Source organism: Callorhinus ursinus, unplaced genomic scaffold (genome assembly GCF_003265705.2).
Source record: "Callorhinus ursinus isolate GAN/ISIS: 27379988/994484 unplaced genomic scaffold, GSC_fseal_2.0 scaffold9, whole genome shotgun sequence".
Taxonomy (NCBI): Eukaryota; Metazoa; Chordata; class Mammalia; order Carnivora; family Otariidae; genus Callorhinus; species Callorhinus ursinus.
Genome location: NW_027397071.1, coordinates 19,770,150 through 19,786,940, shown reverse-complemented (window position 1 = coordinate 19,786,940; position 16,791 = coordinate 19,770,150). Strand labels below are relative to the sequence as shown.

General features: G+C 35.3%; 1 protein-coding gene across 2 annotated transcripts in view; it reads right to left on the bottom strand.

The window, feature by feature from the left end:
- Positions 1-16,791, bottom strand: part of DPYD (dihydropyrimidine dehydrogenase) — a 798,492-nt gene that overhangs the window by 392,055 nt on the left and 389,646 nt on the right. For both annotated transcript variants that reach the window (XM_025872261.2, XM_073896265.1), the window contains exon 12: positions 10,860-11,044. In XM_025872261.2, the coding sequence (XP_025728046.1) occupies positions 10,860-11,044 (185 nt within the window). The remainder of the gene's footprint in view (positions 1-10,859; positions 11,045-16,791) is intronic.

Genomic DNA, 16,791 nt, shown 5'->3' with positions numbered 1-16,791 from the left:
GCTGGAAAGATGACACTTGACATTTGGAAACTTTCCTGTGAAGATTGCTGCAAGGCTTTCCCATTAGCTTCCTGGTGAGACTGTAAGGTCGAATAAGCTGCCTCAAAACCTGCAAAGGGTAACGGAAATGCTCTAATATTAAGCCTGTGCAATTTAAATTTCTAATTCTCAAATCATAGTTCTTCAGATATTGTAGAAACCACTGGTACATTTCAGGGCAAAAGAATGCCTTTGAAGATGTGAAATTAAAATGATATTTTAAGCAATGATAATGATAACAAGTGTCTTTAAAGTTGGCACTTAAGTTCTTCCAAGCACGGAGACTTGGACATAGATAAGTCCCTCCAAGTTTGATTTCTAAAATCCCAGACTGTCATATTTTTAGCAACTGCTCATCTTTTTCAGAGCAGTAATCTTTAATATGAGCCACAGTAGCTATCATTCTTTAGATTTGATTTCCGCATCATAAAAATTATCAGAGATAGCTTTAAAATCCTTACAATCCAACAACGTGGGTTCTTTTTGAAAATCAGTGAGCCTGCTATAAAATAAAAATGTAAATATTCCATCATGAAGAAAATGCTGTGATCTTATAAATCTTTCAAATATAAACATATGCCTTTGTCCTCTTTAGAAAGGTAATTCCTTTAAAAGAGATCCCCAAATTAAAAAGTTTTAATAACCTGACTGTTCACTAAAGATATCAGAAAGACAAAATCCCTCACACAATCTCCAACCCTAAAAGTGGCAGAAGGTGAAAGATTTCATTTATTGATATGAATGCACATAATTCAATTAGCTTTATAGCAATGATCCTTGCACACTGTGCTCAATTTTTAATTCCCCGTCTTCAAAGTGTCCATACAATTTTCTATTCTTGTTTGTTAACTCAGTATTTTTCATGTGAAAGATTGACAAGAATGAATAGGCCTCTCTAAATGTTCAGTCATATGTCCAAATGTAGATAAAATTAATAATATGATTAAAAGGGAAAATGAAACATTTAAAAAATATATGCAGAAGGGCAATGAAGAATCAGGAGACATGAATGATGTCACTTTCAATCTTGAATTAATCACCATCTGGGAGTGAAATAACTTTTTAGAAGTTAATTTAGTGATGCTGAATTGTACCTCATTAGCAACAATGACAGAAAGGGATTCCTATGGATGTGCATCTCATGGCCTCACATCACAAACCAACACAAGGGCAAGCCTCGCTTCCCTCTGTCATTTTGTCAACAAATCCACCAAAAAGAGTCTCAGCTCCAAAAAATGGAATCCTTAGCTATGATTGGACTCCTCCTTACTCTTCAAACTAAAATCACAACTACCATCTTGTATTCATTCACTCAATGGTGAGACTATGGCATGAATCTCTCTCCACTAGGTATTGAAATCACAAATTCATTTCACATAGCCTACTGAACTGCCATCAGATGATAATGACTTTCTGTCACTCTTGACCTGGGGCAGATTTGAACTAGTGACCAAGAGGTTAAAGGCTCTGTATCTCATTACCAATCCCCTGAGATACCTAGTTCCCTCAACAACTACTGATTCTCTTGAGACTCAATCGAACCAAAAGAAAACACACAAAAACCTCAAGTAGGAGAAAAGCTGATCATCAATGCAAGGAATTTATAATAGTTTTGAAGAACTTTACAAACATCTGTTTCAAAATTTACCCATATACCATATACAACTGAGTAGAACCACATTAACTGTGGTCACTGTAACCTCCATTAAAATATCATATAAGCTTCACTGTAGAGCTGGAAAACACTGTAGAAAGCTAAAACCTAAAAGACACCTGTGCTCTGTGAGCCTATAGGGTTAAGAAAGACATTTTAGACCCAGTACGATGCCAGAATATTTATGTGTGTATCTTGTGCATATGTTCTTAGATAATTCTGCTACAAGAATTAGTTTTGAGGGGGATTGACAAGTTGGAAAGAATAACACAGATTCATAAACAAAATAATCAAAACAGTATCAGGCACCTTAATGTGGATACTTATTATAGGAATACAGCATGTTTAATAAAGGATAAAGTTTGAGGAAGAAAAAAAAGAATATCATTTGGGAAGATGCACGTAGGCAAACTCATGTATATAGTAGAACCACTGAACTAAACCAAAAAAATAACTTTTTGTTGTTGCTAAAAGCTGACCTCAAATGGTGGCAGCGAATAAACAGTACTGTGTAACCATTCAACTTCAATTCAGTGATTCCTAAAGTCACTTGTAAACACAGCAACCAAAACTTTTTTTTCTAAAATATGTTTAATGTCCCAATGCCTCCTTTCTTATCCTCTGCAGTTTCTCAGAAAGAATTCTACCTGAAAGAAAAGAGGTCTTCTTTTCCTTTTCATTTCTTGTCTATATTTGAAGAATCTCTACATAACTTCTTTATTTGAATTTCTATCCCTTACCTATTCTTTCCATATTTATCCTTCCACTAATAACTCTTGTCTTTTGTCAAGACAAGCTGCTTCTCTTGCAGCAACATATAAGTTTACTCGATCCCTTCCTCTCCCAGTAATAAATACTGGGGTGTTTTAATGTTGCATCTAAAAGATAGTAAATTTAAGATAGAATTCCGAATCACAGAATAATGACATGGAGGACTGCTCTAAAGATGTAATCAAATCCACAGGTTTTGAAATGATAATTTTCATATATTTGGACTGATTTTATTTGACAAAATGTCTCATGTTGGTAAGATCATCTTCTCAGAACTACCATGACTACTTCAAGGAAAACGAGCTTCTAACCTAGGTTTAGAATTTAGAAGCATTTAGCCTGTGTTCTATTTACAAGTTTGCTCTTAGTGGAGTACTTAGCATGGCAAGATAACATATAGCCTTTTTTCCTCTACTTTTTTGTGATGGAATGTGTATATATGTTGATACTAAAAGTAAATGCCCAATTTTCTAAACAATTGTATTTTGGTAAATTACTTATTTTTTTTCAGTTAATAATACCATTTTGTAAATACATTTTGTATTAAAACTTGTCTTTGGTAAAGAAGGACCTTAGGCACCAGATGGGTTTCCCTTAACAAGTTGGTTGCACCTACCAGACTCACCGGACGAATTTCCTCTCTCCTGCTCCTCTGTGAGATAAAAAGGAAGCGAAAGGAGTGCCAAATCTCTGTAATGAGGAGGGTACCTGTGCATCTATGAACTTCCTACTTCCCCACTTGAGTTGTGTGCTTATTGGATCAGCTGTATGTTCCTCACCCTATTTGTGTTGGTTATAAATTTATGTAAATTAAAACTGTATAAATTGAAGAGCTCTATGAATATGAAAAGAAAGGGGGTTGAGTCTGTGAAAACTAAGTTGAATATTTTCAAAAGCTATGATAAAGGTGAATTGCTAAAAAAGAAGTTGCTATCAAATTAGACGTGGGTTAAACAAATGAAATAACTGACGGGCAACCATACAAAAATCTAGGAAATTGCTCTGTGTTTCTTGAAGGTATAGCTCCACTTTAAAAAACAAAACCAGAAGTTGTAGGCAGCATATTATAAACAGATTTACACAAGAAACATAATAAGAACCCTAACCATAAATTTAAAAAGAACTTGGTACTGCTTTTTTTTTTAAATGAAAAGGAGAGACTATCTATGTGTTTTAAAATAAAATGACATGCTTAAAATATGTATATATCCTTTCTATAACTCCCCGTTTAACTTTTTCAGATTAATAAACTAATTATTGATTTTTGTTTCCTAGACTAAGAGAACTTTTTTATATTCCTCTGTTTTTTTTAAATGAATGTTCTGGATTTAACCAACTTATTGTTAATGAATTTCTGGATTTACCTATATAATTAAAGTGCCTCATCTTTATCCTCAATTAACAATTAAATTTAGGTCTTTAATCATATTAATTGAGCTAATTATCCCTCTATTTTATTTCCCTGGAAGTTAGGAGATATGGAATAATCTTAGAACTTTTCTAGTCACTTAATCATTCTGGTTAAGGTATATATATTTTTTAAAGATTTTATTTATTTATTTGAGAGAGAGAGAATGAGAGATAGAGAGCACGAGAGGGAAGAGGGTCAGAGGGAGAAGCAGACTCCCCGCCGAGCAGGGAGCCCGATGCGGGACTCGATCCCAGGACTCCAGGATCATGACCTGAGCCGAAGGCAGTCGCTTAACCAACTGAGCCACCCAGGCGCCCCTGGTTAAGGTATATTTTTAACCAGAACTAAGTTATACATAAGCTATAGCCTCCAATCACAATCTTCTGATTTCAGTTTCAACTATAGAGGAACTCTCAGGCAGAGTTCTAATGCATTATTTTATTTTTAAATCTTAACACATCCTGCAGGGGAAGATGTCTAGGGCTGCAGATGATTAGCAAGAACGAGGATCCAGATTTGAAAAGTATCAGGAAAGTAGTTCAGTCCAGGGGAAAAAATAAATAGACATACGTATGTTCAAATCCTGGCTTCGTTACTAAGACGATACTTAACCTAGAATAGTTTTCTTTAACTACTGAGACTTTATTTTTGAAAGCTAAGAAATAAAGATAATGATACCCATGGGGGTGCCTGGGTAGCTCAGCCAGTTAAACCTCCAACTCTTGATTTTGGCTCAAGTCATTATCTCAGGGTTGAGATCCAGCCACATGTTGGGCCCCAAGCTCAGTGTAGAGTCCACTTGAGATTCTCTCTCTCTCCCTCTCTCTCCATCTGCCCCTCCCTCCAATCACTCTCTCCCTCTCTTTCTCTCCTTCTGAAATAAATAAATAAATAAATAAAATCTTTAAAGAAATAAAAATATAAAGATAATGATACCCATTGTAACCAAAACATACACAATGTATAACAGAGGTTAACAAATAGTAGCTGTTATTACAATGAAAGTAAATATAACAGGTATGTTCCAAGGAGGGTAAAAATCAGGGAGTACTTCTTTTGTGAGTCTTTTCCAACAATTCTAGTCAATACTGATCTCTGTTCTTGGACTACTTTAGTATTTATTGGTTGTAGTAGAAATTAGCTTTCAATTTTATTATATGCCTGTTCTCTATTTCACATGGTAATCCTTGCATTCACACATTGCTAAAAGCACCTTTCGAAGAAAGGTTGATGGGTTCAGGTGGGTAATTTCTTTTTTTCCTAGTACAGAACTTTTTATCTATCCATCTGTCCACACACATGCACACATGCATACAGACACGCACACACAGACACACACACGCACACGGGCTAAATAAATAAATCCACCAGAAAGATGCAAATGAAAGTGCAATAAATTTTAAAATCAATAGATTTTTTTGTTTGTTTGTTTAGCTACATTTTTTTGGTTATATACTCTTTCTTTGGGTTCCCTCTCAAAATTATCTTAGATATTCAGTAATTCTTATTCAAGAAGAAGAAAAAAATTCAAATATGCCTCGACTCCTACTAACATCATAGTATTATAAACAACAAAGGTGAAGTCATATTGCATCATTTATTAGCACAACTAAGTAAAGGCAAGTAAGTTTAATATCATAAAATAAAGACTTTTAGGGGCGCCTGGGAAGTTCAGTCTGGTTAAGCATCTGCCTTCAGCTCAGGTCACGATCTCAGGGTCCTGGGATCGAGCCCAGCCCTACATCCATCCACTGGGCTCCCTGCTCAACCGGGAGCCTGCTTCTCCCTCTCTCCCACCCTACTTCATGGTCTCTTTCACTCTCTCTCTTTCCCTCAAATAAATAAGTAAAATCTTAAAAAAACAATAATAAAATAAAGACTTTTAAAGAGGGAAACATTGACAAATTGGAAAATGTTTCTCTCTATATTAATACAAGATCTGACACTATCACTTCTTTATGTAAACAACTCCTATCACATTTTTGCCTCATTATGAACCCCAAATTATAATCCTAAACTGGGTATTCTTATCATGTCCTAACCCCAGTATAATCACAGATCTTTTCTCCCATTTTTTTCCTACATATTCTCTATGTTCAGGGCCTCCACTAACCCAGAATGCCTTTTGGTGAAATTGGAAGAAGCCACTGCACAGGTGTAAGTCTTAACAGCACAAGCAGAAAGCACCTTTGTGACAATTCAAGGCAGGCACTCCTTCCTCTGAGTAGAAGCGGCACAACCAAAGATACCACTGTTAGGTGAGTGGAGCTCGGTCAGAATTTCAGCCAGCTAGTACCCGTATCTGGGCACCCCTGGGCGGTGAGCAAGCTCTACAGTCTTAGTCAGTGCCCCCTTTAAGTTCCACCAATTCAAATCACTCAGTTTTTCTTATCCTACCTCTTCATTTGTTATCTTGATTTTTGTGAAGCCTTTGCTGACTCCACATCCTGATACCCACATCCAGATAGAATCAATCACATTATCTCTTCCATGCTACCCTGTGCCTTTACATTTTTTTATTACTGAGTTTATTATATTGTATTAGATGTGTGTTTACACCACTGTCTTCCCTACCAGACTGTGAGATTATTAATGGCAAGTTTCATGTTTCAATTCATATTCATAAACCTACAGATTAGTACTATCTGAAGTTGAAAGCACTATTTTTTTAAAAAAATTATTTATTGAATGAATCCATGCATGAATGACTGCAAGGATAGAGAGGTGGATGTATATGGATGAAAAAATAAATGGTTAAATAAAATGCTTTCATAATTACCAGAAATAGCCTCTTTGAATCTTTGTCTGTTAAAATCCTATACTATGCTTTCCATTCAAAATCTCCTATTTTATAATTGTTCTCTAATACCATTTTAACATCTCTAATTATTATTGCTCATTTATTAATAAATAGTTTATTTACCCCTAAAAAGACCATGTCCTGAAGTGATGAAGTAACTTGCTTCAGGTCACACAGTTCCAAAGTGTTGGAACTGGGTTTGAAATCAGGTCTGTTTAATTCAGAGCCCAAATTTCTAACTGCTGTATTTTACCTCTCCTCATTTATTCACTTTGGTACTCTCCCAAAGTCAAGTGTTTGGGGCCCAACAGCTGGTACTCAATAAATGGTAACTGATCAAATTAACTAATGAAATTTAAGTGAAGCTCTCTTCAGACAACTATGGGAATTACTGAAATCCCAACAGGGCTATCTTTAAACAATCACATGTGTCTGAAAAAGCATACTACAAATAAATTCAAAATATCCAATTGCAATGATTGCATGCATGAATTAATACTATAATGTGTGTATTAAATCATTTTTAAAGTACACTATCTAGTGTTCTATTTCACCCCAAACTAATGTAAAACATAAGACAAGCAGTGATAAACCTTCATTCATGAATACACTTCAGGCATTATGAAATTTTTCTTAACGGATGTTGCATTTGAAGGAAACATTATTTATTTACAGTGTTAATGAACTTACAAACTCATTAGTTTTCTTAACTCCTCTTTAAATTCCTTTACAACGAATTCTCTTCTTCTATGTATTTTTCCTATTTAATAGATGAATACACTCTTTATTTTGAGGGCATAACAATAAACAAGCATGGCCACTGGCTTGTGCAGAGGCAGACCGGTGGGCAGGCTTCAGTCAAGGAAACAGGCTGCTACAGAGCACACAGGAGGACCATGTTCCTGAAAGAGGCGGAGGCTACAGAGCACACAGGAGGACCATGTTCCTGGAAGAGGAGGAAGCAAGACCTGAAGGACAGGTAGGATCAAGACAGATGCAATGAGGGGAGTAGGGGAAGGGCCTGGATTCAGGAGAAGTCTTGGTGTGCTAGGGGAAATTCAAGTTAGCATCACAAGCTAAGGAGATTACGCTTTATCTGGAGTGCAAAGAGGAGCCTCTGAAGGGTTTTAAATGAAGAAATGAGGATCAAACTGTACTCCAGAAAGATGACTCTGGCTGCAGTATAGGCTCATTAGATTTGACAAGGGAAGAAGTGGAGGCAGTTTAAGAGGCAATAGAAGCCAGAACTAAGTTAATGACAGTGTGGAGAGAGAAAAATCTCACTTTGTCTATATGCTCCTTTTTAGTCTTATCACTGCTTAGCACTTTGCAACCAATAGGCAGGAAGGTAGAAGTGTTGATTTTACTTGACAGAGATATACCTGCTTTCCATTTCTACTCCATCTTTAAAATGCAATTCAACACTTTGTTTGACAAGTCTAAAGCCTTCAGCCAAAACCACAACTCTTACTGGTCAGGAATTTTTTATTGTATATTTCAAACACTATCATTCCTAGCAATGTGTATTTTTAAAGCACACACACTTTTCTTTTTCATACCTAAAAGTCTGTTTCTTTCCTTTTATGAGTAAGTGGAAGCTAAATAAAATGATTGATCATTTTTTTCAGTACACATTTATTAGATTCAGGGAAGTAAAAAGATAAGAGTAAAGTCAAAAGAAAAACACCCTTAGGAATCCTTTCGAATGGTAATTGTGAAATATGACAAAACCACAATCATCACAAATATAGTAAATATTCTCTATGTACTTTAATCTAAAAGCTATAAATGGATTTAAATCTTTAGAAAAAGAATTAATACATGCCATTTTCCACCGTCCCTCATTCAATTTCACCTTTCAAATCTGTTTAGTATCTCTGCCTTCCCGCCATTTTCACTCCTGAAAGCTGAATTCATGTGTTCACTAGGTTTCATCTGGCCTAGCACAAGAGCCTTTTCTCTCATCTCCTGATTCTACTCTCATTTCTTCAAGAAGTTAACAGAATGGTCAGTGAGATGTCTGGTCAAACAAAAATTGTATTCAGCACAAAAAAACAAGCAAATTAAAGTAAGTGTATGAAAGAGTCTTTACAGAGGTGGAATTGACCAGATATGTACATGAGAGAGAGAGAGAGAGAGAGAGAAGAGGAAAATAAAATTTAGATAAATAGTTCATAAGTAAAGATGTGTGCAACAGTGTTATTTTATAATGAGAAAAATATGTGTGTGTAAACACACTAGTGTAAATCTTTCAACCATATTTTCTTAAGAAGTAGCTTATTCTGAGATTGTATTGTTTGCTACTTTTCTCATAAACTTTCTTGTTATTTCTTGTATATATAATATAGTAAATGTTACCATTTCATGTGTTTAAGTGGCTGCTTTAATGCCATTACACAGTAAAAGAAGAAGCTATCAGGCCTATTTTGGTTTCAAAATTGATTTTGAAAACTGTATTAGTCTGAGTAATCTAGAAGTCAGTAATCTAGAAGCCTGAGGAATACTGATTTAGAGGCTTTGAAGCTGGGTATCAGAAACATTAAACACTGGAGATGGAACAGGTTTGGGAGAGTATGTTTAGTTTAACAGCAATGAATTAGAAGTGTAGGTAACCAAGTGCTGTTCAGTGAACCTGAAATACGCATCCGGCACACGAGTGAAGATTATCAGCAGACAGCTGGACCATGGAAGAACACAGATGGAAATACAAATGAGGGAGTTATGCAGAGGTGCAACTGGGACCATTGAGAGTGCTGTGACAGGAAGAGTAAAATGAGGAAATAGAAAGATAGGGTGATAAGTTTTGCAGCAGAAAGCGCAAAAGGAGCCAAATCAGGAGTCCATCCTGGGCAGTTGAACCGCTCCGCTGGCTATTTCGGAGGCCATGGAGACTCTCCAAAGTATAGGTGCTACGGAGACTGGGGCTAGAGCTACTACCAACTTTGCTCCTTTGGGTTCCCAGGTTTCTGCCTGTTAAAATTGCATTCCTTTCCCCTTTTTTTCCTACCCTCATCCCTTTTGACTGATTTGGACAGCATTCTTATTTTAGATTTGTCATCTCCACAAAACGCTGTTTCCTAAATCACACTTTTGTCTCTATGCATGACCTGTAGGCTGGTTACACCCATTTTGAGAGCCCTGGGATACCAACTACACCCCAGGCCACAACATCCCCAGCCCCACTACTCAGAGATGCCGGGCTGAGGTGGGATTAGGTCAGTGAACCGAACTTAAAAAAATATGGTATAATCAATATAAAGTCCAGGCTGTACCTGGTAGGTAAGAAGTCCTGCATGGGTTATAGAAAAAAATAGGAGGACAACCATAAAGTCTAAGTGGTCATGGCAAAGAGGAAGAAAAATATTCAAGGAGACCTTAAAGACAAAGTGAATTTTGTTAGCATGTGGGAAACAAACAAAAGAAACTGAATGAAGAGAGGCAGACAGCATGTTATGAATAGAGTCTCCCGAATAAGAAAGAAAGAAGAATTTTATTAATAAGAGCAAACTTTTCCAGAAATATTTTATATAAAGGAGATCACTGTACCTACATTTAATTAAATCGCAGAGCAAGAAGAAAACAAAGCATTTTGTCAAAAAGTGAGACAACTGAGGTCTAGTAATTATGGCTTTTCTCTTCCCCGTGACCACCCAGTTACTGTAAGAGTACGTTAAACTTTAGATTTTATCATTTTTACATTATGCATTTGTTTCATAAGACTAAAGAGTGAAAAATTACAATTGAAATTTACAAAATATTTGTTTTCTTTTCAATTAGGTGCATATAATTTGGGGAATGGATAGGAACTCATCTGATTCAAATGGACAGATAATATAGTTTTCTAGACTGTGTAAGATCATTAGGAATATAGATCTTATCAGCCATCATATTGTGTACCATCCAGATTTGATAAATGTATTATCTGTGTCTTTAAGCCATTGATAAATATTTCGAACACAGCAGAACTAATAACTTCATGGCATTTCCCTGCAGAAATGCACACTGAATTTTCAATCAACTAAACAGTTGTGCTATCCAGTAAAAAAATTTTATCCAAGTAAATATATATACATGTATATGTCATATATTACTATATAAATGCTCATATGAATGTGTAGCAAAAATAAATGAAGAAGTATATATCCATTGGAAAAAATTAGCTAAAAGTGACGGCAAATGCCTACCTGTATATATTTGTGAATGTACCAAGAAGCTTGCTTTCCATCATTCACTGATTCCACTGTAGTATTAGCCACACCAACAATATCACCACCTGCAAACACCCATGGTTCACTGGTTTGCATAGTTTCTGGATCTACTTCTGGGAGATCCCATCTGTTAAATTTTAGAGGGCTCAAGGCTTCTTTTACTGGAAGAAAAAAAAAAGGAAAAGACAAGAGGCAATGACTAATCTGTGCATCACGTAACTATAATTTGAAAATTAAGAAAAATTATGACTTAATTATTGTTCTAGGGATTCAAACAACTGTTTTTAATGAACCATAAAAATGGAAAGTTAATGAAATATCTGAGTTAATAATACATTCAAAGCATACTGACTTAATCAATTCAAAGTATACCTCACATGTAGGTTTTAAAGACTACAGATTTGGGCAATATGTCAAATCTGGTATTTATGTCTAGGAAGTACAGATCCAAGAAGAAGGGAAGTACAGCCTCTTAAATATTTTAATGTGTATAAAATCCATTTAAATCCGTTTAAATGAATTTTCTAAAATTTCCTTTGTCCACACCATTATTTTCACAAATATATTACTCTTATGATCCTAAACTTGTTCCTGTGTGTAACAGGTAAAAGTTATATTGTGAATTTGGGTCAATGGCCAGTCTCTTCCATTCACAACCAGAAATTTTATAAATTAAACAAGACAAAGTCCTATATTTTCACCAAATTATTTGCCCCTAATGTTAGGCAATTCAAAGGACCCAGATTATAGCTACATTAGCCACCAGTTTCTATTTTATAAAAATCAACAAATGCGAACACTACCATTGGTTCCTTGTGGATATTGCTTTGTAAAAGAATTTTAAGTTATTTGCTGTGTTCCAATGAATCTAAATGTGTCATGGAACAAGAAAGAGTTTGAGTTCCTGTAAGAAAAATATATCGAAAGGAATATCTTTTTTTTTAAAGATTTTATTTATTTATTCATGAGAGACAGAGACAGAGAGAGAGAGAGAAGCAGAGGGAGAAGCAGGCTCCCCGCTGAGCAGGGAGCCCGATGCGGGACTCGATCCCAGGACCCTGGGATCATGACCTGAGCCGAAGGCAGAGACGCTTAACCATCTGAGCCACCCAGGCGCCCTCAAAAGGAATATCTTATAATAGACACATAATCCTGATAATTGGAAGAGATCAAAGAACGTAAGTTACAGAAAGGGTTCATCAAGAGAAGAAGGGCAGAAAGACAGTATCATCATCTATAATGGAGCAAACTGAGTGAATGTTTAGGATTAAATGTTCCCTCCAGGTATTCATGTCATGAATTTTAAGTACAGCATCTCAGGACAGACTTATGGAGCTATTCTTTACTTTAATTCAAAAGAGAACATAACAACTTAAATAGACTGTAAAATTTTGGAACACAAAAGTTAGTTCTTAAACAGATTAATGAGTCAATTTTAAAATAAAACAACCAGATATAAAAAAAAGTATTCTGATACCTAAAACCATTTCTCCTAAACAATAATAGAAAAGCAAGACATAAAAATAAACCTTTGTAGTTTTCTACCTGAAGAATATTAGACTTTTAGAAAACTATTAAGGAATTACTGTTGATTATGTGTTCCCCACAAGACTGTAGGTTCCATGAGAATAGCAATGTGTCCATGCTGCTGACCACTGTACCACAAAGCCTACTACAGCACTTGGAGCACAGGAAAGACTCAATTCAATGCATGAGTGAATGGATGGATGGATGGATGGATGAATGAATGAATGAATGAATGAATGAATGAAATGAAAGAATGAACAGATGGGTAAATGCTATTGTGCTCAGGTTTTTATTTAAAAATATGATAGTGTTTATATCTTTGATGTGATTTCACCTTTCATCGAGAGTAAAATTAAATATTCATGTAATTATTTTCAATGCAGAATGGCATTTTGAGAAGATTTTTCTAATGTCTTTAAAGGTCACATGAAAAGACACCCTTATCATTTGTTCCCCATCGCATACAGATCATCACTACCATCTGTTGACAGTTAACTTGAGTTACAAAAAAGTCAATAGTGAGCATGGCTTGTCAATTCAACCTATTACAATAATAATGGTAACTGGAACACACCACCACTGAATGGTTTATGTAATGGGAGACAGAGAGAGAGAGAGAGAGTAAAAAATAATTCTCCTGTAAGAAATGACCTTATTTGTCCAAGACTTTGATGCAACGTTTTTCTATATAGAGAACTGAAATAAAGATTTTTAAATGAGAAGGAATCCAAAATTATTTCACCAGGAGATCAAAGCCCTTTTATACATTTTCCTCATTTTTTTTTTTTTCTGGAGTATCCTTGAAGGTTAGCACAGATTTCAGTCTAAACTTGAGCAAGGCAGGGATTATGCCTTAGTTATCTTTGATTTCCCATAGCAGCTATTAGAGTCAAAGACATATATACTGTGAAGTTTTTGAAGCTTAAGCTTCAGGGTCTCTCACTTGCATGGTCCTCTTTTAAGGCCCTGTGCCTAAATTTGAATTTGTAATTTTTTTTCCTTTTTTTATAAAGGAGTCCTCAAATTATATAAGCTTCAGTCCTCACAAAACCTGAATTAACCCTTGAGTACAGTGCATTATACACAACAGGTGCCGACTAAATGCCTGCTGAACTAACGTGAAGTCCTTAATATGTGTTATAATTTCTTATGACTTAATGTAAATAGTATGATTTACTTTAATATTAGAGCTCCATCACTAACTCAGTGAATAAATAGTCAGGAAATGTTACTGTAAGTTTAATAAGTAAATCTTGTATTTCTTAAAATATTTAGCACCGACACCATAAGCCACCCTAGGAGCATTTATTTGTGAATTCAAAAGCACTATTCTATTCATGGGTCTTTCCATGATGTATGCATTGTATGATTTTATGTCCCTAAACATTCATACATACTCATGTTTACTTTTGAAAATATGCTCTTTCCTCAATATCTGACTTAATTTTACCTTGAAATCTTGGACCTGAATATTAACTGTTTTAATTACTTTATCATTTGTAATATCCAGCTAACCTCACTAATAATCAACTCCCTGACACTGTGTTCCAAAAAAGAAAAGGATTTTTCTTTCGTATTGAAAATTATCTCAGCCCCCTTTTAAAAACTATCTACTCAATTTCCCCCCCCAATCTTTTTAGAGGCCTTCAAGTTTAGCATGTCTATAGTTTCATTTAAAAAATAAATAGAAAAAACAATGAGGTCAAGCAGTTGGTTATGATGTTATTAATATATTACAGCAAAGCTTACATCAATCAAAATAGAGATCATCTGTTTCCACTTTAATATCCATATGTTGACTCGTCAATATCTACAAAGGATCTTTGGAAAAATAGAACATGGAGAATTTATATGAATAAGAAAAGAAATGCTACAGTAGGTAAAAAACATTTTCTACCAGTGGCACTAAGCAGCTAATGCAAGAATGACTGTTCATTACAACGTGAACATCAAATGATTAGGATCATTTCCCTGTTGGCACAGTGGGCTCTATATTTAAGTATATGATCTATATGCATCCATTTATATATTTGTGTATACATAAATTTCAACGTTTATAATAAACTAGAGATAAAGGAAGGGGGAGATAATCCATTAATTCATTGAAACTTTGGCTCAGATTATGAATTCAAATAACACCTTTCATGATTTCAAGGACTCTTTTGAGATACAGTAGATCTTTCTATTATCTAACCGTATTTTGTAAGCTCCAAAGTATTCAATTTAGAACTCAAATAGAGGATTCGGTGAAAAAAATCCATATGTATTTTATGCATAATTTGTCAGAAGTTCATTTATTTAGCTGCTTCTTATGAGGAAGACTTTCATCCTCCTCATCATTGTAACTATCCTTCTATGAACTCCTCACAGCTCGCTTCCATCTCTGCTGATACATTTAACTTGAAATACAATGAAAATAAATCTCAGAAGCACATCTTCTGTTCTGCCTTTATCTAGTTTGGAAGGAGTGAAAGCGTAAGTGGATGAAAAATGTATATTTACATTTGCAAACCAAATAACTGCTTGCCATTTCCTATGAAGTGTTAAATGAATATTAATAGAAGGATTGTATTTTTTCTTCCTTGTTTATAAAATAACGGGAGTGAGGGGAGAGGGATTTTCTGTTATGATATGCGCACTTTTCCCACAGATTTCCATGAAGTTGCATCTTGACGGAGACTGCAGCATATGTCCCAGTGGTTCCATAGTTGAACAGAAAAAGAACTTGAAAAAGAACCCTAAAACATGCTTATTCACAGCCTCTATTATTCTGCAAATGGGACAGAAATGTGTTAAGTGATATGGTGCCTGGAATTTTATGCAGTCTTTAAAAAGAACAAAAACATCCTTAATTCATACCAAACATTCAAGATTTATGTTAATTTTCTGCTTTAATTACTACTATGTTCGAATGAGCTTATTTAAAAAACAAAGACACTCTGAGGTGGCTTTAAAACAAGAAATGGTTTTGAAATAAGAACTTTTAGTCAATTTAATGTTATGCATGAAATGATTTTTTTATATAGACTTAATTGTATTGTGACACACAAGTTCTTCGATAAGCCACAGCTTAAAATTGCAGAAACCGTCCCTCAGGGACACATCACTAGCAGATGCAGATTGCCAAGGTCAATTAAACTGATGTAGCTGTGCTGTCATATATGTAGAAGAGAAACCCACGAGCATATGACAAGTATATTTCTCAGGATTTATAAAAAGATGTCAAGAATGTTATATTTTAGTACATAAATATAAATTAATTCTGCATAAACAATAAAACAATACAACAGAAATCATAACGAAGAAGGATTATTACTATTCTTTGGAGTGTCTGATATGCCATGAAACAATGAGGGGGGCTAAAAAATTTCAACATTTATAATAAAATGATATCTTGAAAACATGGATGAATTCATCTATATGTTTGTTGTTTAATTCTGCATAACCTATTAGCCAGTAAGACCGAAGCACAACGAAACAAAAAGGCGAGCTGAGGCAATAATCTCAGTAATTCAGAGCTGAAAGCAAAATCTCACCAAGAGCAAATGAATTCTAATTACAGGGCTGGGATCTCAGAGTTCCGTTTCAATAAAACAACCTGGGGTAAGGAAGGGACAGTCCCAGAGAATGCCTTCCACTGACAATATCAAGTCTGGGTGGCAGGAGCTTTTTTTCACATCTCCCCTCTGCATCTAAGTAATTGAATCAATATGCAGACACAATGGAACCCACAGTGAAGCTTCATCATTGTCCTTCTCTAAACCCCTCAAGTGTTAACCTTGATTCTGCACCTTCCCACTCCTCCAGGACCTCAAATATCATCTCTGACTCTCTTTAGAATATTGCATTTCTCCTCTTTCCCGTCTCCTCTCATCTCTTATTTTGAAAAACTTTAGTTTTGGCATGGTTCTCTTTTCTCATTCTAACCTCCTCCTTCACCTAGTTTTAAGAGTAATTTACACTGACTTTCTTCACCACCCAATTATTCCTTCCCGGCTGTCCCTTTAATGGAAATATGACCTCCATGGTCCCTAAATTCTGTGACCTCAGTCTTCCTCCCTTCTGCCTTCCTGTGGCGCCCGATCCTTTTATCACATTCATTTTGATCTCTTTCTTTGATTTGCAGAATGCTACTCTATTCAGGCTCTCCTTATCTTTAAACTGTCCATCTTGGGCTCTGGCTCCTCCTCATCTCATCTTCTTCTTCCCAGATTGAGTCATGTGCCTTTAACTTCATCTCTACGAAAATGGCTTGAGTCACAACCTTGAGCTCTTTTATTCTGGCACTTTTAGCTGCCTCAGAGGTTTCCTTGTGGATGCTATACTGTCCCTTCCAAATCATCCCAAACCCAGCTTACAAGATTCTCTTGGGCCTTTCACC